This window comes from Rhinatrema bivittatum, chromosome 5 (genome assembly GCF_901001135.1).
Source record: "Rhinatrema bivittatum chromosome 5, aRhiBiv1.1, whole genome shotgun sequence".
Lineage (NCBI taxonomy): Eukaryota > Metazoa > Chordata > Amphibia > Gymnophiona > Rhinatrematidae > Rhinatrema > Rhinatrema bivittatum.
The window spans coordinates 83,379,303-83,403,460 of record NC_042619.1 but is presented as its reverse complement, the minus strand read 5'-3'; the positions used below and the strand labels follow the sequence as shown (position 1 = coordinate 83,403,460).

The 24,158-nt window shown below is 40.8% G+C and overlaps 1 protein-coding gene and 1 long non-coding RNA gene across 2 annotated transcripts in view; one reads left to right on the top strand and one right to left on the bottom strand.

The window, feature by feature from the left end:
- Positions 1 to 24,158, top strand: part of LATS2 (large tumor suppressor kinase 2) — a 151,191-nt gene that overhangs the window by 103,163 nt on the left and 23,870 nt on the right. The window contains exons 4-6 of the mRNA XM_029602527.1: positions 6,401 to 7,893; positions 13,289 to 13,871; positions 14,626 to 14,808. Coding sequence (XP_029458387.1) covers positions 6,401 to 7,893; positions 13,289 to 13,871; positions 14,626 to 14,808 — 2,259 coding nt within the window. The remainder of the gene's footprint in view (positions 1 to 6,400; positions 7,894 to 13,288; positions 13,872 to 14,625; positions 14,809 to 24,158) is intronic.
- LOC115092054 overlaps positions 653 to 24,158 on the bottom strand; it is a 93,224-nt gene continuing 69,718 nt past the window's right edge. Inside the window, exons 3-5 of the long non-coding RNA XR_003856894.1 lie at positions 15,345 to 15,416; positions 13,944 to 14,003; positions 653 to 916 (exon numbers count right to left, since the gene is read on the bottom strand). This is a non-coding gene — a long non-coding RNA (uncharacterized LOC115092054). The remainder of the gene's footprint in view (positions 917 to 13,943; positions 14,004 to 15,344; positions 15,417 to 24,158) is intronic.

Here is a 24,158-nt window from a genome sequence, read left to right as displayed (position 1 = left end):
AATTCTTATATTCTGTGACTTCCAATAATTAACAAGCGCAGGTCACAAGATAACATACACAAACATTGAAAACATTATATTAATATCAAATCAGCGAGACAAAAAGTAATAATGCCCTATCTTGTTGCTCAGTATCTTCTTTTTTTAGGGTTTTGTTTGTTTTTTTTTATTTATCAGTTTTTATTATGAGTCATATTTTCCCCTAATTTTTCTCCTGCTTTTGTTCATTATAATAAACACTGATAAATTGCATGGAAAAATTAAAATAAAAAACTTAAAACAAAGGTTCCTGTTTATTCCCCATAATATGTAAAATAACCCCTAAAGGACCTTCCTCAGACCCATTGTCCTAAACCACCTTTTGATACAATTTATGTGAAAAATGACCAGATGAATAAAATGAGCAAAGAAATCAGGGGAAAAGTCTTGCTTAATAAATTGTACATTAAACATTTTTAATTACAATTTCAATTATAATTGATAAGAAAAGTACCAAAACAAAGAACATCAAGTAGCATTGTCTGAATTATCAAGAAGACTCCTCAACCAGTAAAAATGTTGCTAGCAGTAATTTATGGGCTTGTCAGTTGCTTGGTTTTGATTGTAAATATTACTATCCTTATCATAAGGCTTGGGGTATCCTGAATGGAGTGGCAGATACAACCATAAGAAGCTTGCTAGGCAGACTAGATGGGCCATATGGTCCTTTTCTGCTGTCAAATTGTAAATATCGGTAATTTCCAAAAACAGAAAAAGTGAGATTAAATATTCAAATACATGATATTTCTGAAACACTGTTCACAAATGATCTATAAACTAAAGATCAGAGTAAAACACTAACCATATCTCAAAAATTCAGCGACTGTTGGAAAATACTGCAATTGTGCTTTGCTTGATAAGCACCATAGATGCGAGTCTGTAAAATGGATGTAAAAAAAAGCATAAGTTTAGAAAAATAAGAGAACATACATAAAGAAGTACAAAATTGAATAAAAAAAAAGAACAAGTAGCAAGGAGATACACAATATTCTTTTTAGATGATTATGTTTATTAGGAAGTTCTTTGTATATCCTCGGGTTAAATTAGAAGTCATATTGACTAGTGGATAAATGGTATTGTAAGAGCAAAGGGCATAAGAATGGAGGACTGCAGTATGGTGTATGACAAAGTCCACGTGCCACCACCAAAGGACCTGCAAATTCAGTCCCTGAACCTGAGTGCGGCAAACCCACTTGAGAAGTAACACGTACCCCTCAGTTAGTGGCAGTTGGCAGTGTTGGACAGATGGCGAATGTGTTCTTGGTCCTCGAGGTGGATCCTCTTTTCTCCTGCACCCACGTCCTATTTGGAGAGGAAGTACAAGTGGCAGTAGCAGGAGGATCTATAGCCAGGACATGGCACCCTTTATTAGCCAGGAAGACTTGGTAAAGCTATTGCTTCTTCCTGGGAGGGAGCAACAAGAAATTGATCTGCCTTTTAGGATCTGTCAGGTATTTGTGACGTGAGCCAGGATGCTAGGCTCAGTGGACCTTGATGTGACCCAGTATGGAATATCTTAAGTTCCCTATCCTGCTGGCTCCCAGCTGCTGACTGCTGCAGTGCCTGAGGTGAGAGAGAGGCTAGAGCCAAGTGGAGAGGGGAAAGGTGAAGAAAACAGAGCTTAGAGTGGAGGGGAGATGGAAAAAAAATGAAGGAAGGTGCAGGTGGCAACAGAAGAGGGAATGAATTGAGTGAATGACAGAAGAAAAATGGGGGAGGGTAAGGATTGTGTATGTGAGAAGTAAGTTATGTTTGGGTATAGTGAAGGGCTTTGGCTGGATGTCTCTGTGATATGCAAAATTGTGTGTGAGATGCTGTGGTTGTTTCTGTGAATGTGTATAAGACTGATATGCCTGTGTGTATGAGAGAATGTGACTGTTTGATTAGAGTGCACACACTCTTCTGTTTGTGAGGGAAGCAACTTCATACGAGTCTCCTGTGTGTGGTTGGGGGTTGTGTGAGGGGGACTGTGTGTGTGTGTGTTTTGAGCTGTGCCTGTATGAAGTTACAGGCCGATACAAAAAGAAGCGAGGGAGAGCCGGCGAGCACCCGCTCTCCCGACGCGCGCACAGGCCACTCGCCTGGGAGCGCGATTCAGTATCGGCCTGCGGTAAAAGGAGGCAGAAGCGGCGACTGTCAGCGGGTTTGACAGCCAACGCTCAATTTTACCGGCGTTGGTTCTCGAACCTGCTGACATCCACAGGTTCCGAGAATGGACGCCAGCAAAATTGAGCATCTATCTTCCAACCTGTGGGCAGATTTAAAAATTTTTTTTTTTTTTAATTTTTGGGGCATCCAACTTAATATCCCTATGATATTAAGTCGGAGGGTGTACAGAAGAAACATGTCCTGACATTGGTTCTCAGTTGTCCTCTCTAGAGTTTCATTTCGTGACCCCTAGTTCTACTGATTTCTTTCCAATAGAAAAGGTTTAATGAATGTGCATCATTAAAACCTTTCAGGTATCTGAAAGTCTGTATCATATCTCCCCTGCACCTCCTCTCTCCCAGGATGTACATATTCAGATCCTTCAGCCTCTCTTCATAAGTCTTCCGATGCTGATCCCACACCATTTTGTTCACTCTTCTTTGGACCGCCTCCATCCTGTTTCTATCCTTTTTGAGATACGGGCTCCAGTACTGAACACAGTACTTGAGGTGAAGTCTCACCAAGGACTTGTACAAGGGCATCACCACCACCTTTTTCTTATTGGTTATTCCTCTCTCTGTGCAGCCCAGCATTCTTCTAGCTTTAGCTATCATGTCACATTGCTTTGCCACCTTTCAGATCACCAGACACTATCACCCCAAGGTCCCTCTCCCAGTCTGTGCACATTAATCTTTCACCGCCCAACACATACAGCTCTTTTGGATTATCACACCCCAGATGCATGACTCTGCACTTCTTGGCATTGAATCTCAGCTGCCAAATCCTCAACCAGTCCTCAAGCTTCCTTAAATCACTTTTCATTTTCTCTACTCCTTCAGGCATGGCCACTCTGTTGCAGATCTTAGTATCATCCACAGATAAACAAAATTTACCTTCAGTCCCTTCTGCAATGTCGCTCACAAAGATATTGAAAAGAACCAGCCCCAAACCGATCCTTGTGGCACTCCACTTAACACTGTTCTTTCTTCAGAGTAGGTTTCATTTACTATTACACGCTGACGCCTGTCGCTCAACTACCTTGGCACCCACTCCAGAGCTTCTCATTTTTTCACGAGTTGTCTATGTGGATACTGCATTAAAAGCTTTACTAAAATCCAAGTAAATCACATCAAGTGCTCTTCTCTGATCCAGTTCTCAAGACACCCATCAAAAAAATTAGATTTGTCTGATAGGACCTTCCCCTGGTGAATCCATGATGCCTTGGGTCGAGCAACCCACCAGATTGTAGATAATTCATTATCCTTTCCTTCAGTAGCTTCTCCATTAATTTTCCCATCACCGTGGTGAGGCTATCTGGCCTATAGTTTCCAGCCTCCTCTCTGCTTCCACTCTTGTGAAGTGGGACCACCACTGCTCTTCTCTAATCTTGCGGCACCATTCCTGTTACCAGGGAACTATTGAACAGGTCCTTCAGCGGAGCCTCCAGCACATCTCTGAGGTCCCTCAATATCTTGGGATGTACCTCATCCGGCCTCATGTCCCTGTCCACTTTGTTTTCCTAGCTCTTCTCATACATCCTCTTCTGTAAATGGGGTTCTGTGTACAGCACCCCCATCTATGGTCTTGTCAACCAGCAACGGTACTTCTCCAGGTCTTCTTTGAACACTGAACTGAAGTATTTGTTTAATATTTCTTCATTGCTCTCCACACATTGATCTTTGTCACCTTTCAGTTTCACAATACCACTTTGGACTTTCCTCTGATATATCTGAAAAATGTTTTATCACCTCGCTTTTACCTCTTTGGCAATCCTTTCTTCCGCCTGACGTTTTGATTTCATGGTTTTTCTTTATCTCCTTCAGTTTCACCAGATATTCTTCCCTGTGTTCCTCTTTTTGGGATCCTTTATGCTTCTTGAGCACTGTTCTCTTTGCCTTTATTTTTTTCAGCCACCTCCTTCAAGAACCAGATCAGTTTCCGATTCCTCTTCCTTTTGTTTACTTTTCTAACACACAGGTTTGTTGCTTTTGTAATTGCTCCTTTTAGTTTGGCTCACTGCAGCAGCCTGGAGATGGAGGAGCAAAAGAGAAAAGTGCTTCTGCTCAGGCTGCTGTCTTACTCACTACCCACGGTTGATTAGTAGTGAAGACTAAGAAACAATTCCTCCATCTCCAGGCTGTGGTCACTGTGGTTCCCCAGTTGCTTTTGCTTTATAAACATACAGCCAACAGCGTGGGGGGGGGGGGGGGGAAGCCACACTCTGGAGAAGGGAGTTGGCTCCTGCCTGCCCTTCTCAGGTCACTCTCCCCTGGGCGTCGTTCTGCCCTTTCTTGTCTCTTCTGCCCGCCTGTCTTTACGTTTGTGCAGTCTAAAGCCAGCTCTGCAGCCTCATTTGTTTCAGGCAAGGAAGGGACATTTTGGCGTGCCAGCAGACACAAGCAAAGACTGGTGCTCTGGCAGTACTATGACTGGTGGTAACAGTAAAACTAATAAGATATGACAGCTGGCAAAATGAGTAGCAGCATGCTGGAATTAAACCTGTACTTCCACAGAATGTTACTGAAAATAGGAGCAAATGATTATAAAAATCATTTTAAAAGACATGATGAACCTACAGCGTTCAGGAAGGACAATTTGCTATCTGAATGGCACCAGGAAGGATGTATAACAAAACATTAGCTCTTAAAACTAAATACAGCAAAACATGTTCCTGCCATGTTACGACAAACGGCATCCTGCCTGTCAGGAGCATTCCTGTGTGAAAAGACAAAAGGGCCGAGGGAGGAAGCGCGCAGAGTAAGAAGCCCAAAAGCAGCGTTTCAGTGCAGCTCGCCAGGTCAGAATGACACCTTTTTAAAGGAACTTAAATATTTGTAGCCAGCTTCCAGAGTTCTCTTCTCACCAGCCCCGTGTAAAGACAGAATGATATTGCCTGCCTAGATAAGTACATTGCTGCTTGAGCTATAACAGGGTTTCAAAAGAAATAAACATTTATTAAAAGGGTGGTGGTGGGGGGGAAATGGACATTTTTTTGTTTGTTTTTAAATGTTGCTAGCAGTGCCAGACCTTCCTACTGTCGCTCAAGGGATTTTTTTATTTCTTGGTAGCAGAGTCAGCCTCTTGCAGACTAAAACAAATGCTGTTGCAACGGTGATAATACAGGAATAAAGTTTGTGGGGGAAAAAAACATGACCCTACCACCAAGATAATGCTAACGGTGAAAGCAGTCCTGGATACTCCTGATCCAATCTTGGCTTCCAGTGCCTTCAAACAAAAATATTTTTTTCTCTTGAAGCTGCTGAGTTGTTTGTCCTTTCTACAGTGCTGATAGTTTGGTTTCATCTAATAGCCAACATCTGCTTGGGGGGGTTACACTTTTCTTAAAAGAAAGTTAAAAAATATATTTTGTTTCTAGCCAGAGAGCACATTCAGAGCCAGTCTCCTAATTAATGCATACGGCTATGGTATTTGCCGTTGCTATCGTTCATGCAGTTACACTCCTGTCCTCCTTAACCTTCCATATAATCACTTCAGACAAATCAGAATAGAAAGGAGCTTCCAAGCCTTCATGTTTACTGTTTTCTCATGGCAAATCTGCTTTCTTTTGCCCGATGGACCCTTCTGCTCTGCTCCAGTAGCTTCTTTCACACATGGGATTAAGGACTCTGATCTTTTCTCTCACTTCTTCTGTCTGTGCCCCTGGTTGTGCCCATCTTTCTGGTTTCTGTCTCTTGTGTTTGTTGCCTTTGCTTTTCTCGACTCAGTTGTCTCTTCCACTTTGCTGCTTATCAGATTCTTCTTTTGTTTCTTTCTGCTTGCCTTTTTCCATACCTCCTCCTTGTCTCTCTTCTCCCACTCCTCTCTCTTTCCTTACACAATAGGTTGCCTGGTTAAAAGCTAATAAAAGAAGAAGAAATGCTGGGACTACTGTGACAGACATTCTTTTAGAAGTTCACCTGAGCCTTAATCCAGGCAGGGGCACAGTTTTGAGTTTGGATTTTTGGACCCTATCACTGGCCACTTAAGTTTAGGTCCAGGTACTGCCAAGTGTGCCTGGTTTTTGGAGTGGGCAGATTTATTGAATTGTTTATTCCAGTTCTGTATAGAGGGTGCATATTGGAACAACCAAAGACAATACTTGTAAGATTTTATAATGGATAAGCATTTAAAATATACAGAGCGAGTGCTTTATGTATGTGACATTTGCTTGTACTCTTTCCTAATACATTTTTAATGTTTTTTTCTTTTAAAGGGAAAGGAATTGGGCCAAGTAATGTAACTCACAGGCCAAGTTTTGAAGGATCAAATGAATCATTTCCAGCTTATCACATAAATAATGCAGCTTATGATGGAACAGGCTTCACGGTTGAAGGTGACAATGTTCTTGGTGAAGTACCAAGGCAATACATGGACTATTTACAGTCTGCAGCTATGAATGCCCCAGTACAAAGAACACCTGGACCTCACAACACAACTGGCAGCCATCAACAGAAAACATATTCTACTAACATAGAATCTGCTGCAATTAATTATCCTGTGGCTAATCACAGTAATCAAGCTCTACAGCTGCCCAGCAATCATGGTTCAAACAGCCCCCATTACAGCAGACAGCATATGATAGTGCAAGGTGAATCTATGGGGTATGGTATCCAAAGGAGCCCTTCTTTTCAAAATAAGATGCAACAGGAGGGAAGCTATGCAAATCTTCAGAATAAAGGGACCGTTCAAAATAATTCCAGCCATGCATTTCAACAGGCACATGCAAGCTTGTATATGACCCACACGCATCACAAACAAATAAGTCCTCCTCCTCATCAGATGCACATCCTAGCCAGAGGTTCTCCATTTGCCAGCGAGTTTCCAGATACCTCCCAGAATCTAATAACTCCATCAAGGAATAGCTTAAACATGGATTTATACGACATCAATAATTCTCAGGTTCAGCAGTGGCAAACCACCCCATCCAGACGTGATTCTTTGCAAAGCCCGGGAATGGAAACAGTGCCACGACAGCATGCTCTTTTCAGACCAGAGGTGCAACTGCCTAGCAGAACCAGCTCATTTAATAGCCATCAGCAGCAGGTCGCAGCATGCATAAGGCAGGCGCCTTCAAACAAACCAGATCCTTCGATAACTTCTCCAAATACCATCACAGCAGTTACTTCTGCTCATATCCTCCAACCAGTGAAGAGTATGAGAGTGATGAGACCTGAACCTCAAACAGCTGTAGGGCCAACCCATCCTGGCTGGTTAGCTGCACAAACTCAGGCTGCAGAGGATTTAGAAACAATTGAGCAACATCCACTTCCTGTTGGAGGGGCCAGTGCCTTGGATTACAGTACTCAAGAGCCAAGATGCCCACCACCACCCTATCCAAAACATTTGCTGCTTCAGAACAGTTCTGAGCAGTTTGACAAAAACTGCTTGCGTACAGGGGTGGACCAGAACCTTCGAGGGTCAAACAACATATCATGTGATAAAACAGAAGAAATTAGCTGTGAAAAAAATGACAAAGCTGGCAAGAATGCGAAAACTGAAAAAACAGGAAAGGACAAAAAGCAGATCCAGACGTCTCCTGTACCTGTGCGTAAAAATGGGAGAGATGAAGAAAAGAGAGAATCTAGAATTAAGAGTTATTCACCTTTTGCCTTTAAGTTCTATATGGAACAACATGTGGAGAATGTGCTAAAGACCTACCAGCAAAAAATTAACCGAAGATTACAGCTGGAGCAAGAAATGGCTAAAGTACATATTTTTTTTGTTATATTGATATTTATTTACTAAGTATTCTAACATTGATGATTTTATTGGTATAATATATGTTGAATATATTCTCTTAAAGAAAGTGATTTTCATTCTCCTCACTGAGTTTCCCTTTGAACATTTGGGGAGCCTGGGTGCTTATGTACCTGGGCACTCTGCAGTTGCAAAATATATAAAGTTCCCATGGGGATTTCAGAATGAAATCCCCATGGGAACTTTATATATTTTGCAACTACAGAGTTGCAAAATTGCAATTACAAAGTTGCAACTACAGAGTTGCAGGAGGGGATTTCAGAATGAAATCCCCTCCTGTAGGTTCCTGGGTCTGTCCCAGCCCCATCCCACCCTTTTTCAGTGTGGGTGAAATTAAAAGTATGCATGTTGTACAGTGCACATACTTTCACCCACATTAGTACATAGCAAGTTGTCTATTATATTAGAGGATCCTAGTTTTCAGAAATTCTGCAGATAGAGAATGACTATATAATTCGTTGCTGCAGAGAATATGCTTTCTAAAAGTTTCATATTTAAATTATTAGTGTATATGGCTAAGAAAAATAAAATGTCTAAAATTGTTGAAAAGCATATTCTTCAGAAACAAACCTACCATTTTGTGAGGCTAAATCACATAGTTTGAACATAGATACTAACATAGGAACCTGATTCACTAAGGATTTTTTCCTATAAGCACAAAATGGGAAAAAAGCCTTAATGAATCTGGCCCATGGTGAGCAAATGAATTAGTCATAATCACCTTAATGAAATACAAAAAAAAATAATTTTGCCACTTTGTAAAAATATAAGAAGTGCCATGCTAGATCAGAGCAGTGGTCCATGACCAGCATCTTTTCTCCTATAATGGCCATTCAGGATTATATGGAAGTATCTGAAAGTTCCTTATTGCTCATTCCCAGATGTAGGTGGTGGTGATCCTCGTGCCTGCCCGGGTAATAAGAGTTAATGGATGTATCCTCCAGAAACGTATCCAAATCTTGCTTTAAAGCCAACTATGCTATTAACTTTGACCACATTCTCTGGCAGCAAGTTCCATAAGGTTAATTGTATATTGACTGAAAAAGTACCGTACTTTCTCAAATTTGTTTAAAATCTACTACTAGTTAGTTTCTTGGAGTATCCCCTAGTCCTTGTACTATTTGAAAGGGAAAATAACCTGTTCCATTCCACTCATGATTTTATAAACCTCTGTCATCTCTTTGCCAAGTTGAAGAGTCCTAACCTGTTTATCCTTTCTTCATAAGAGAGCAGTTCCATTCCCTTTATCATTTTTGTTGCCCTTTTTTGTACCCTGCTGTATGTTTTTAAGATGGGGCAACTAGATCGGCACACAGTACTCAAGGTATTTATTTATTTAATTCTTTTTATATACCGACCTTCATGACGGGTGTCATATCAAATCGGTTTACATGGAACAAAGGGGTAAACATTCTTATCAACTGTTTAACAGTAAAATAATTAGAGGAGGTAAAAAGTTACATATAACAAGGAGATCAAACTTGGGAATAGAAGAAAGAGAAGGACAGAGGGATAACCCTTCTGATTAAAGAGTTTTGGTATGTAAGTTGTCCGGAAGGCTTGAGAAGTAGAGTTCCGAAAGAGAAAAGATTAAGGGAAAGCTTGGCTAAATAGACAGGTTTTTCGTTTTTTCCGAAATGTTTGTAGGCAGGGTCATACCATGGATTTATACCGAGGTATTATGAACGCAGTTTTATTCTCCATTCCTTTCTAGATAATTCCTAACATTCTCTTTGCTTTTTTGACTGCTGCCATACACTGAGCTGAGAATTTCAATGCATTGTTCACAATACCTCTTGTTGGATGAATTAGTGACTGAGTAAAAATATCGCTGCCCTAATTAAGTGTGCTTTTTTAGTAATTAGTCTTAATCTAAATGAAAGCAGATACAGGAAATACAAGATTTAGAATTAAACATTCAACAAAAGAATATGCATCTCCAGGAAAATCATAGAAAACCAGAACTGGTCTGACATTTCCAAACAAGCAACAGTCATTCGGCAGAGAAAGGGATGCAGGTGCCATTTTCACATAGTCAGAATACAAAAAGACATTGGCTGTGGGGGAATTAGAATGCTTCTGTATGTTTCAGAATGTGTGCCCAACCCTAGCGAGTACATCACATCATGTTTTCTTGGGACTCTTCATTCAAAAATTGGAAGAAGGATCCAACAGAAGAAAATAGGATAAAGCATAAACATTGGCAAGTTAAATGTAAAACATTGATAAGACAGGCTAAGAGAGAATTTGAAAAGAAGTTGGCTGTAGAGGCAAAAACTCACAGTAAAAACTTTTTAAAATATATCCGAAGCAGAAAGCCTGTGAGGGAGTCAGTTGGACCGTTAGATGATCGAGGGGTTAAAGGGGCACTTAGAGAAGATAAGGCCATCATGGAAAGATTAAATGATTTCTTTGCTTCGGTGTTTACTGAAGAGGAAGTTGGGGAGGTACCCGTAATGGAGAAGGTTTTCATGGGTAATGATTCAGATGGACTGAATCAAATCACGGTGAACCTAGAAGATGTGGTAGGCCTGATTGACAAACTGAAGAGTAGTAAATCACCCGGACCGGATGGTATACACCCCAGAGTTCTGAAGGAACTAAAAAAAATGAAATTTCAGACCTATTAGTAAAAATTTGTAATTTATCATTAAAATCATCCATTGTACCTGAAGACTGGAGGATAGCAAATGTAACCCCAATATTTAAAAATGGCTCCAGGGGTAATCCGGGAAACTACAGACCAGTTAGCCTGACTTCAGTGCCAGGAAAAATAGTGGAAAGTGTTCTAAACATCAAAATCACAGAACATATAGAAAGACATGGTTTAATGGAACAAAGTCAGCATGGCTTTACCCAGGGCAAGTCTTGCCTCACAAATCTGCTTCACTTTTTTGAAGGAGTTAATAAACATGTGGATAAAGGTGAACCGGTAGATATAGTATACTTGGATTTTCAGAAGGCGTTTGACAAAGTTCCTCATGAGAGGCTTCTAGGAAAAGTAAAAAGTCATGGGATAGGTGGCGATGTCCTTTCGTGGATTGCAAACTGGCTAAAAGACAGGAAACAGAGAGTAGGATTAAATGGACAATTTTCTCAGTGGAAGGGAGTGGACAGTGGAGTGCCTCGGGGATCTGTATTGGGACCCTTACTTTTCAATATATTTATAAATGATCTGGAAAGAAATACGACGAGTGAGATAATCAAATTTGCAGATGACACAAAATTGTTCAAAGTAGTTAAATCACAAGCAGATTGTGATAAATTGCAGGAAGACCTTGTGAGACTGGAAAATTGGGCATCCAAATGGCAGATGAAATTTAATGTGGATAAGTGCAAGGTGATGCATATAGGGAAAAATAACCCATGCTATAATTACACAATGTTGGGTTCCATATTAGGTGCTACAACCCAAGAAAGAGATCTAGGTGTCATAGTGAATAACACATTGAAATCGTCGGTTCAGTGTGCTGCGGCAGTCAAAAAAGCAAACAGAATGTTGGGAATTATTAGAAAGGGAATGGTGAATAAAACGGAAAATGTCATAATGCCTCTGTATCGCTCCATGGTGAGACCGCACCTTGAATACTGTGTACAATTCTGGTCGCCGCATCTCAAAAAAGATATAATTACGATGGAGAAGGTACAGAGAAGGGCTACCAAAATGATAAGGGGAATGGAACAACTTCCCTATGAGGAAAGACTAAAGAGGTTAGGACTTTTCAGCTTGGAGAAGAGACGACTGAGGAGGGGATACGATAGAGGTGTTTAAAATCATGAGAGGTCTAGAACGGGTAGATGTGAATCGGTTATTTACTCTTTCGGATAGTAGAGACTAGGGGACACTCCATGAAGTTAGCATGGGGCACATTTAAAACTAATCGGAGAAAGTTCTTTTTTACTCAACGCACAATTAAACTCTGGAATTTGTTACCAGAGGATGTGGTCAGTGCGGTTAGTATAGCTGTGTTTAAAAAAGGATTGGATAAGTTCTTGGAGGAGAAGTCCATTACCTGCTATTAAGTTCACTTTGCTAATGTCAGTGGCTATTCTCTATGGTAACATGGAATAGACTTAGTTTTTGGGTACTTGCCAGGTTCTTATGGCCTGGATTGGCCACTGTTGGAAACAGGATGCTGGGCTTGATGGACCCTTGGTCTGACCCAGTATAGCATTTTCTTATGTTCTTATGACTCGTCTGGTCTTTGTGCTGCTGTGATCTCTCTCAAAACTGGACATTGTTCAGTGTCTGTATTCATAATGATTGCTGAAGCTTTAACATGGACTTCCCATGAACAGAGGAGGCAGAGAGGGGATGCGACAAAGATATAATAATTCAGAAGTGTTTATCATTTTCCAGTAGAAAGGAAGTTCAAGAACCAAGAGGACCATGATACTGGGCAAGGAAAATGCATTACGTAAGGCAATATTTCTTCACAGGAGGGGTGGCGGATATATAGAACAGGTGATGGTAGAAACAGTTTCGGAATTCAGGAAAGAATGGGATGAGCACAGAGGATCCTTAGTAATGGAGAAACAAGGATGGAGCCAGAGATCTTAGTAGAGTCTGATTGTAGTAGGAAAGAAAAGTGGGCCTTGAAGTTGTCATCTGTTTTGAAACAGTGTGGTCTAATTGGAGATTTGAATTAAACTGTTCATTAAGAAGTTACAGCATAACATAGAGAGCATTTAAAGGAGATTCAGTGAGGTTTGTTTATAATATGTGTAACTAGCTGGAATGGGACTCCAAGTTATTTATATAGACTTGAGCCTCATTCCAGTTATTGAGATTGCATTTAGAAAAGTATTTTATTACAGTCTAAAGATATATTTATAAAGAAGTTAAACATCTTTATTTACACTTTACATTGAGAGAACCAAACAGAAATGAAAATGAAGATTTGATTTCCTTGGGCAAATGATTATAAAACTGTCCTTTAATGTGATCGAAACTAAGTAAACTTGGCCATGAATATATGAGAGCTGTTGGGGAATTATGACAGTATTTCTCAATAGTAAAAATATTTAAAGAATTGTTTGGCTTTCCATTTCTTTAACTTGATACTTAGTCTGTGGAATGTGAATATCTCATTGGTTATTATTTCAAAAAGTGTGTTTGCTTTTTTTTTTTTTTTTTTAATTTTCTGGTGCACCAGTAGTAGGATTCTTTTCAGCACTTCAGCTGGAATATGGTGCATTGGGCAGAGAGCCAGGAGCAGCTATTATTTCTGTCTGTAAATTTAGTTGATACCAGCTGCATATGTCGACATAGAGTTGTTGCATAGTGCTTTTCTGTGTACTAAAGTCATAACTAAATTTTTTTTTTTTCTTTTGTCTAACAAAGGCAGGCCTCTGTGAATCTGAACAGGAACAGATGAGGAAAATTCTTTACCAAAAAGAGTCCAACTACAACAGACTGAAAAGGGCCAAAATGGATAAATCCATGTTTGTTAGAATCAAAACTCTGGGCATTGGGGCTTTTGGTGAGGTTTGCCTGTCTTGTAAGGAGGACACCAATGCTTTGTATGCTATGAAAATTTTGAGAAAGAAAGATGTTCTGAACCGTAACCAAGTGGCTCATGTAAAGGCAGAACGAGATATATTGGCCGAGGCAGACAATGAATGGGTGGTGAAGCTCTATTACTCTTTCCAAGATAAGGATAACTTATATTTCGTGATGGACTACATCCCAGGAGGAGACATGATGAGTCTGCTCATGCGAATGGATGTCTTTCCAGAGCACCTCGCCAGATTTTACATTGCAGAGCTTACAATGGCCATTGAAAGTGTGCACAAAATGGGATTTATCCATCGAGATATTAAGCCTGACAACATTTTGATAGATCTTGATGGGCACATCAAACTTACTGATTTTGGTCTTTGTACTGGGTTTAGATGGACTCATAATTCAAAATACTACCAGAAAGGTACATTTTTTTTGTGTACAAATTTCTATAAGGTATATTTTTTATGTAACTGTGGACTGGGAATTAGTTTACCTGGAGAGTTCATCTGTTGTTCCTGAAAGTCCTGATACAAGTCATGTAAAATGGCTTGATCTGGAAAATGAAAGAAACTTGAATTTCTCATAAGCTATAAAACAGCATTTTCATACTGTTAGATCATATCACAAAACAAGCATCAATTAACAAACTATATATACCCATTCATGCAAAATGCTAAAAATATTGAAATTTATCAATCTAGCTATCTGACTGGTTGAAAAATTTACTAGTGCCGTATAAGCTTAAGGGTGGATTTTCAAAGGTTTAACTAGATAATTTTGGCAAATTTAATTGTCAGCCAAAAACCTAGCTAGTTTGGCCAGGTTTTCAGCTGAACCTAAGATAACAATGTATAATTATGTGGTTATATTACCTGATTAGCAGGTTTTTAAAAACGGTAAAAACTCAGCTGTGTAAAACTTGTAACACCAAATCAATACTGTGTTCTTTTGGACTTTTGTCTGCATGATGTAGTTTTTCTGAGTTTTGAATTTAAGATTACAGATTGGAATCCATATAGATGAAGGCTTGGGCCTTTCTGATGAAAGGGAAGTGATTGAAAATGTGGTCATGCTTTCATGTACCACAGATATGTTACCAAGTTACTTTTGAATGTATTTTGTTTATACAACATTTGTTTGCAGTGCATAAAAGATTCTTCTATTATCTGTCTTAGGGAGCCATATCAGGCAGGACAGCATGGAGCCCAGTGATCTGTGGGATGACGTGTCTAACTGTAGATGTGGAGATAGGCTGAAGACGCTGGAGCAAAGAGCTAAAAGGCAGCATCAGAGATGTTTGGCCCATTCATTAGTTGGGACTCCCAACTATATTGCTCCAGAAGTCCTCCTTCGCAAAGGTATGCGCTGTACTTTACTCTTTGCTTATAAATGAATAAATTATTTTGAATGCATTTAATTCTGGTGATGGGCTAGTTTGTGATAATGCCATTAATCTGTGATTATGTGATGCTTCTGGCTGGATCTGTACAGAAATAGAATAGATGCCCAAGTAGATAGTCATTTTGAAGTTGCTTTATCGTAGAATTCTTTTGAGTGTTTCAGATTCAAGGCTGATAAAACCTCGCAAATCAGCTCTACCTCAGGAAGAATGAAACAATTCCAGGCACTCAAAATATATAAATATATACAAAGGAGATAATTTTCAAAGGCGTTATGCACGTATGTAACATGCGATTATAGCAATTTTTAAAAGCCGATTTACGAGCTTAAAGTATATTTACATGTTTGTAACCCAGTTTTAAACATGAAAAACTTTTTTAAAATTACCCCCCTGCAATTTATTCTTGAATTATACCCAAGTGCCTATAATTCACTTCTAACAAAGAATTTTCTTCAGGGCAGCATATATTAGCAATATATCAAAATGAAATACCTCCTAGTATTTCTCTGCTCCTTCTGGTTCCCATAGCTGAAAAATGACATCCATATGCAACTTGTCATCAAGCTGAAAAGATTACAATAATCTTTATATACATACATATCTCAAATGCAACAACAAATTGTGAAATTAACAATTCACATTCAGCATCTTATCTTATAATTTCACCAAATATATTATATCATTGGTATATGATGTGCTTCTAGGTCAGTTTCACTATTGCCCCAGTGGTATGTTAAAATTAATTTTTCCTGGAAAGTCGTTATATAAAGATGAATGAATTAAACAAATATAATATTCATACATCACTTACACCAGTTGTAAATTAAATATTCAAATATGTGAGCCTTAAAAACTAAAATAGTCATTCAAACAAGAAAACAAGAAGATCCTGCTAACTAAATAATAAAAAGCTGAATGATAAGGGGGTTGGGAATCCAATATGGCTGTAGCATACTTGGACAGCTCTGAGAGGCTGATTTTATTTATTTATTTTATTTAATAATTTTTATATACTGAATTTTCATGCAAGCATATCAAATCAGTTTACAGTAGTTAGCAAATATTCATTTAAAAATATTTGCATTTCCAAAAGAAGGAAGTAGCTACAAAGTTTCATAATGTACATAAATAAAATAGTAAATTAAAATAGTAGGCTAAATAATCTAAAAATTTAATCAATTAGAGACAGTATAGTAGGTGTAGAGATAATAAAATAAAAAATATATACATTACCCTGGTATAAAATCATCAGTTTGAACTTATTCTGTTAACAGTTCTTGGAAGGCTTGTTTAAAAAGCCAAGTTTTAGTGCCCTTTTTAAATAATTTGATATCTGCTTCTAATCGTAATTCCTGCGGAATAGAGTTGATGCTGGGCTCTGTATTTGACCGGTAGCCAGTGAAGTTCTTTCAATATTGGAGTGATATGTTCGGATCTTCTAGTTCCTGTCAATAGTCTAGCTGCTGAATTTTGCAAACATTGCAATGGTCTTGTAATATTTGTGGGTAGGCTTAAAAATAGTGAGTTACAGTAGTCTAATTTTGACACGACAAGTGCCTGTAAAACAGTTCTAAAATCTTTTGGGAATAGGAGGGGTTTTAATCTTTTGAGGATATTTAATTTAAAATAACCATCGCCTATGATTTTTTTAAAGCAAGATTTCATTGAGAGTTTGCAATCTATGAGGATCCCTAGGTCTCGTACTTCTAGGGAGATGGGTTAATTTTTTGCTGCTTGTTGAATTTCAAGCTCTTTAGTTTTGCTTAATTTGGGTCTAAAGCTAGGTCTTTTTTTGTTTTGTCTTCCCTATCTTCAAGCCATGGTGAAAGGAAGAGGAAAGTTTTCTCTCTTTCTCCCTCTCTCACACTCGTGCCGTGATAAGTGGTTGCTATTCTGGAGTCAAATGCTAATCAGTCTGTCAGTTGACTGAGGAAACGGCAGTAGTGATGGGAGATTTAAGCTGATACCCATGGCTTCAAATTTCTGAAGTTGCAATGACACTTATACTACCTTAGTGATTGGTAGTGTCACGATCCTGGCTGCTACGCAGCCTCCCTGCCAGCAGAAGTCCTCACAGAGCCGCCCTCTCTGCTGTGCAAGCCAACTTCTTGATACTCCCATGATGCAGTAGTTCCAGCCCTGTTTAGCCCTGCCTCTCCCAGTACTCTGTCTCTCTTCATTGTCACTTTGGCACTTTGCACCTTGCCTTGCTTTCCTGCCTTGTGGCCGTCTTGGACTTCTACCTTGTCCTGTGGCCACCCTGGGGCCTTCTGCCTTTTGTGGCCTTTCTGGCCTCCTCACCCTACCCTGTAGCTTTGAATCTTTTTGTATTACTTAACTCTGCCTTTGGCCTTCTAGTACTTTCTTGCCCTGCCTCGGCCTTTGGGCCTTCTATATTTCCTTGTCTTGTCTAGTCCATCCTGTCCAGTCCTTGTCTCGTCCTGTCTAGTCTTCCCTGTGGCCCCAGTTCCCAGTGGGCCTTCTATGTCTGTCTTCAGTCCTGGTCTCCAGTCCCCGGCCTTGTCTCCTGTTCCAGTGGTGTCTCCAGTCCAGGCTTTGCCTCCTGTTCCAGCCCTTGCCTGCCTTCAATACCAGCCGATGCCTCCAGTACCGTCCCTGCTTTTAGATCCAGCTTGTCTCCAGTTACAATCTCTGCTGGTCACCAGAACCCAAGGGCTCAACCTGAAGGAGAGGTGGCTATTCAGGCAGAATGTCCTGTTCAGCCTTGCCCTAAAGTCTGGCCCTGTTCCTGCGGAGGAAATCCCCCATCCAGCTGGTTCCCCATTTCATGACAGATATGGAGAAGCAGTTTCATCTGGGACTAAGATTTATTTATCTAAAAAATGTATTAACTGCCTGTTGACATTTCTAGGCAGTTTCCAGTTAAAACATCCACAAAAAAAAACAACATATATATATATATCTAACCATTACAAACTATACATACATTTACACAAAAATTCAAAATACAACGATCTAAACTAATTTAGACCTTATGCTACCACTCGTCACCTGGTTCCTCTCAAATAAAGTAGTAACTATGGTGCTATTGCTTCACATTCTGCATTCAGCTATTACTATATTCCAAATGCCTGCTGAAAGAAAGCTTTTATCATTTTTCTGAACTTTAAAAGCCCAGTTTCATCCAATCGAATTACTTTGAAAGATGTACCATTTGATGCTATTTGATGTACCTTGTCCTCCTTTAACCCTTGTCCTCCTTTAACGACCTTGAACTCGTTTCATCCACTGAAATCACATCTATCCTCAAAAAGATGAAACCTGCGACTCATCCATCAGATACTATCCCCACCAAAGCCCTCCTCACCATACCTGACATCATTTCCAAACCCATTGCAGATGTTATCAATTGCTTCCTCTCTTCAGGCATTGTCCCTGACCCACTCAAAGCATGCTGTGGTCAAACCTCTGCTCAAAAAACCCGCACTTGACCCCAAGGACCCTGCCAACTTTTGCCCTATCTCCAATCTCCCTTTCATCTTAAAAATCATGGAGAAGGTCGTCAACTCGCAACTTACAGAATTCCTTGAAACTCACAACCTTCTCCATCCTTCTCAATTTGGCTTCCGTAAACACCTCAACACTGAGACCCTCTTACTTTCCTTGACAGACTACTTACTCAGGGGAATGGATCAAGGTCACAGCTACTTTCTTGCTCTACTGGACATTTCAGCAGCTTTTGACACCATAAATCACACCCACCTCCTTGCCCGCCTAACCGACATTGGCCTTTCCGGCACAGCCCTTAAGTGGTTCTCATCCTACCTCGACAATAGGAAATTCACAGTGAAAATAGGCAATGCTGAGTCCTCCCACTACACCCTCGCCCAAGGAGTCCCCCAAGGCTCCTCCCTCTCTTCTACCCTCTTTAACATTTACCTCACCCCTTTGTGCAAACTCTTATCAGAACTTGGCCTCAAATTCTTTCTCTACGCTGATGTGCAAATCATCATACCCATTCAAGGCTCCCTCTCTGACACCCTTGAATCCTGGGGAAACCATCTCGCTGCCATCAACTCCTTACTTACCAACCTCCACCTTGCTCTAAACACTGCCAAAACTGAACTCCTCCTCATATCCCATCACCCCCCTACCAATCCCACACTCACAATTGACTCTGCTATCAAGATTCCTCATGCACAGCCCTGCGCAAGGAACCTGGGGGTCCTAATCAACCAACAACTGAACTTTCAAAAACATATCAATGCCATACTCAAAGAGGGTTTCTTCAAACTTAGTCTTAAAAAACCTGAAACCTCTCCTTCACGCTAGTGACTTCCGCACTGTTGTCCAGGCTACAGTGGCATCCAAGATGGATTACTGTAACGCCCTCTTTCTTGGCCTAACCTACTCCTCCTTAAAGCCCCTCCAAATGCTACAGAACACTGTAGCCAGAACCCTCTCCAACGCTCATAAATACGACCATATTTCCCCTATACTGAAGGACCTACACTGGCTCCCTATTCCCTCCCGCATCCTCTTTAAATCCCTGACCATTATCCATAAAGCCTTATATTCCCATCACTCCAACTGGCTGGTAGATCCCCTCCAATTTGCCTGCCCGAGTCGACCAACAAGGACCACTAACAAAGGGTCCCTCCATGTGCCATCTCTAAAGAAAGCACACCTCACAGCTACAAGGGATCGGGTGCTCTCCTTTGCTGGACCTATGCACTGGAACTCACTCTCAACCCACCTCAGACTTGAACCTTGCATCACCAAATTCAGAGCCCAGCTCAAAACCTGGCTATTCAAACAACCCTTTCCCCAACACCCTTGATGAATATTGAATTGTGATGGATCATGACCTGAATTTGACTATGAACTTGTTCTTATGACATTATAGTTCACTTGTTAATTGTTCCTATGCTTCTCTGCTCTCCTATTGGTTTTTTGTACCCCCTACCCTTCCCCTGTTACTTGTAATTTCCGTTGCTTTTGTTCCATGTAAACCGAGGTGATGTTTCGACTAACATCGGTATAGAAGACTCTTTAAATAAATAAATAAAAACAAACAAATAAATAAATTTGCAAGCTAGATCTCAATGCCTTTGTGGATTGATACAATTTCAGTACTGAATTAAAACTACTTGGGCTACCTTTAATATACTTAAAGGCTAAAATTGCCACTTTAAATTTGATTCTCCAGAAGCAGAAAACCAATAATACTTTTTTAAGTAAGGTGTCACATGTTGATCGATTGAGATGCCAGCCACAGTTCGCACCGCTGAATTCTGAACATATTGGAGTGCGCGCATTGTATTTAAAGGCAAGCCGATATATAATGCATTGCGATAATCAACTTTGGACATTACTAAAGAATGTATAACAGTTTTTAAGTCATTCTCGTTTAGATAAGGATGTAAATATCAGAGCATTTGTAATTTAAAGTAAGAAGATCTCACAGCTTGCTTTATTTGTGGACGGAATGATAGCTTAGAATCTAGAATAATGCCCAAATTACGTACTTCCTGCAAAATCATGATTTTCGTACTGTTAATTAGCAAATGCTTGGGCATATTGTCCAATGGGAACCTTGATAAATAAAGGATCTTAGTTTTGGCCATATTAATGACCAATCTGCTCTTAGTCAACCAAGATTGTAAATGGGACAGACAATGCGATACCTTACTTAGAGCTTTTGAATAGGACCCATTTATCAGAACATAGAATTGGATGTCATTCGCATATATATGTTATCCCAGGACAAGCAGGATGCTAGTCCTCATATATGGGTGACATCAGTAATGGAGCCCTATACAGAAAAACTTCTGTCAAAGTTTCTAGAAACTTTTGACTGGCACAGTGTGCCCACTGAGCATGCTCAGCATGCCATGATATTCTCAGCCATAGGGGTCTCCCTTCAGTCTTCTTTTTTCCGTGAAGCTGTTAGCCTCGCGGTTATTTGGAGTCCTGTGAGGTAATTTTCACCAGATAAAAAAGTTTATAAAACAATAGGAAAAACTTCAAAACCACAGAGGTCTCCCGTTTTTTTACCATCCGGTAAGTTTTTCTCTCTGTTTGGACGGTTCCGTACCGTCTACTTAACCCGCAAGTCTTCGACGGCTGTCCGACTTCACTATGGCCTCGGGTTTTAAAAAAATGCCCAATTTGCTGCCATACTATGTCCATTACGAACCCACACTTAGAATGTGTCCTTTGTCTCTGTGAAAAACACGATGTCTTAACGTGTACAAAGTGTGCCAAGATGACACCGAAAGGCAGAAGACTCCGGATGGAGAAAATGGAACACCTGTTCCATTTACAACTAATGCCATCGACATAGACGTCTATGCAGTCGTCTCCGGCTGGAGCGATCCATAAACGTCCTCAAGAAGCGAAGACCAGATGAAGCGGGGCATAGGCCGTCGCCAACCCCATCTAGGACCTCGATACAATCGATGTCGGTCATCGAAAAGACCTCTGAGGGCAAACAAAAGCATCGGCATCAACATCGGAGGCCTCACGAACCTGAGACCGACCCGATATCCGGCGGTCCATCGAAGGATCCTGCACCTCCATCTAAGAAACCTCGGAGAGAGGACATCGACACTGAGGTGATCCCCACTGACACCGGTGCTGGGAACCATACCTTCTCAGGGCTCTACAGAGGTACCGGAATCGCCACACTGCCTCCCCCCATAGCTGCTCTGGTTTCACCAGCTATGCGGGCGGAACTGGACGGATATATCCACCAGGCAGTACGGGATGGGCTCCTCGATACGATACCAGCACTGACTCAACCATCGAGGCCAGCGCCATCGTCAGTACAATCGCCATCACCGATTCCATCGGTACCAGTTCCGATAATTCTACTGATATCACTGAGACCATTACCGACGACACCGTCGCCATCGATGCCAGTGCCTGACTTGCCTTTTTTTGCACCAATTTGGACAAAACTAGACACTCTTATCAGTGCCATTCCGATAAAACCTAAAGAGACATCGATTCCACCTCCGACTGGAGAAGATATTGTACAAGAACTACCGATTCCAGACCCAATCCCGGGTCCATCGGGGATTCCACGCTCCCACCCACCAATGTCACCATTATTTCCATCGAAACCGATGGAACAACCATAGAGGCCAAAGGGGTTTATCCCTTCTACACCTCTTCTGTCTCATACACCAGATACATGGCAAGATACAGACACAGATACCTCCTCAGAGGAAATCCTTTCTGAACCATCTTCTCCAGAAGAAAGGAGAAAATCTCTCCCGGAGGACCTATCATTCTCAAGTTTTGTCAAGGATATGGCCGATACCATATCTTTTCAATTACAAACTGAGGAAGATGCCAGGCAAAAGACCCTGGAAGTGCTGCAATTCATGGACCCGCCTGAGGAGGTTTTAGCTATTCCAGTCCACGAAGTTCTTGTTGAACTATTGCACAGGTTATGGGAGCATCCCTGTTCCATACCTCCAGTGAACAAAAGGACTGATGCAACATATTTGGTCCAGCACATCCCTGGTTTCCGCAAGACTCAACTACCTCACCACTCAGTGGTGGTTGAGTCAGCACAAAAGAAGTCGAAAAGGGTAAAAACTCACTCTTCAACCCCACCAGGCAAAGATAATAGATTCCTAGACAACATGGGCAGAAAAATGTTTCAAGGTTCTATGTTGGTTTCCCGGATTGCGGCTTACCAATTGTATATTTTATTTATTTATTTTATTTATTTATTGGTTTTTATATACCGCCGCTTATCAAGATATCACGTCGGTGTACAGAGAACATATTAACATACGCCTTAGCGTTATACATAGAACAAGATAGTAAAAGTTAATAAACTATACGCCAAAGCATTATACATAAAACAAAATAGTAAAAAGTAAAACTATTACAATGAGCAACTCAATAATGTGGAGGAGGCAAACAAGGCTTAAGTTAATTAAATATGCATAACAAAGTGTAATTAATAGATAAAACAACTTAGGATATTATTTAAAAATAGCTTAAAAAATTAACATTGGTGGAAATAACTTAGTATGACGGGGAAGATTGGGGGAGTGGGATGGTGGGAGAGAGAGGCTGTAATAGACTTTACATGTTAGGAGAGGCGATAAGTGTGAAACAAGAAAGCATCATCGATGCCATCACTGAGACCATCATAATATGACCCAATACCAACATAATTTATGGAAACAGATACAAGAACTCTCTGAAGCTCTCCCTTAGCAACTTCAAGAATCCTTCTCATCCATAATTCACAAAGGCCTGGAGGCAGGTAAACATGAGGTTCATGCAGCATACGACTCTTTCGAAACTGCATCCAGAATGTCAGCCACCGGTATCAGTGCTCGAAGATGGGCCTGGCTCAAGGCATCTGACTTAAGGCCTGAGATGCAGAACAAACTAGTTGATCTCCCTTGTGTAGGGGACAACCTGTTTGGGGATAAGGTAAAGGAAGCAGTTTCCCTCTTGAAAGAGCATTCAGAAACTCTAAAACAACTGTCGTCTGTGCCTCAGGAGTCTCAAACACCAAGACGACTCCCAAGGAAAGAGTCCAAGCGCCCATATTATAGGCTGAGGCATTACTATCCACCTCCTGCCCGTGGACGCTCATCTAGGCCATCTCAAAGGTCACAGCCTAGACAACCAAGAGTAGCCAGAACACAACCCCCTCCACAGACAGGGTCCACTTCGGGATTTTGAACAGATACCAAGGAACAACAGCCTATCTCCCAACCCGATACCTGAATTGCCGGTAGGTGGTCGGATCACATTCTTTCATCACAATTGGTCATCCATCACCACAGACCAATGGGTACTTTCCATCACATCTCAGGGGTACCACTTGGACTTTCTCACTGTACCAAACGACACTCCACCCACCTCATCTTGGACAGTAAGCAACCAATCCACACTTTTACAAACAGAATTACCCACCCTTCTGAGAGCCAGGGCCATGGAACCAGTTCCCCGGCCTCAGCAGGGCAGAGGATTTAACTCCTGTTAGGCCTCCTGTTTTCTTTGGAATGAGGAAATATGTCCCATCCTCGACCTCCGAAATCTCAACAAATTTCTGAGAAAAGAAAAATTCAGGATGGTTTCTCTGGGCACCATGTTACCTCTACTTCAAAAGGGAGATTGGTTCTGTTCTCTGGCTCTTCAAGATGCTTACGCTCACATTCCAATATTCCCTCCTCATCGCAAATATCTACGATTCCTAGTAGGAACTCAACTTTTCCAGTACAGGGTGCTTCCATTCGGTCTTGCCTCAGCACCTCGAGTGTTCACAAAGTGTCTGGCAGTGGCAGCTGCCTACTTGCACAAGGATAG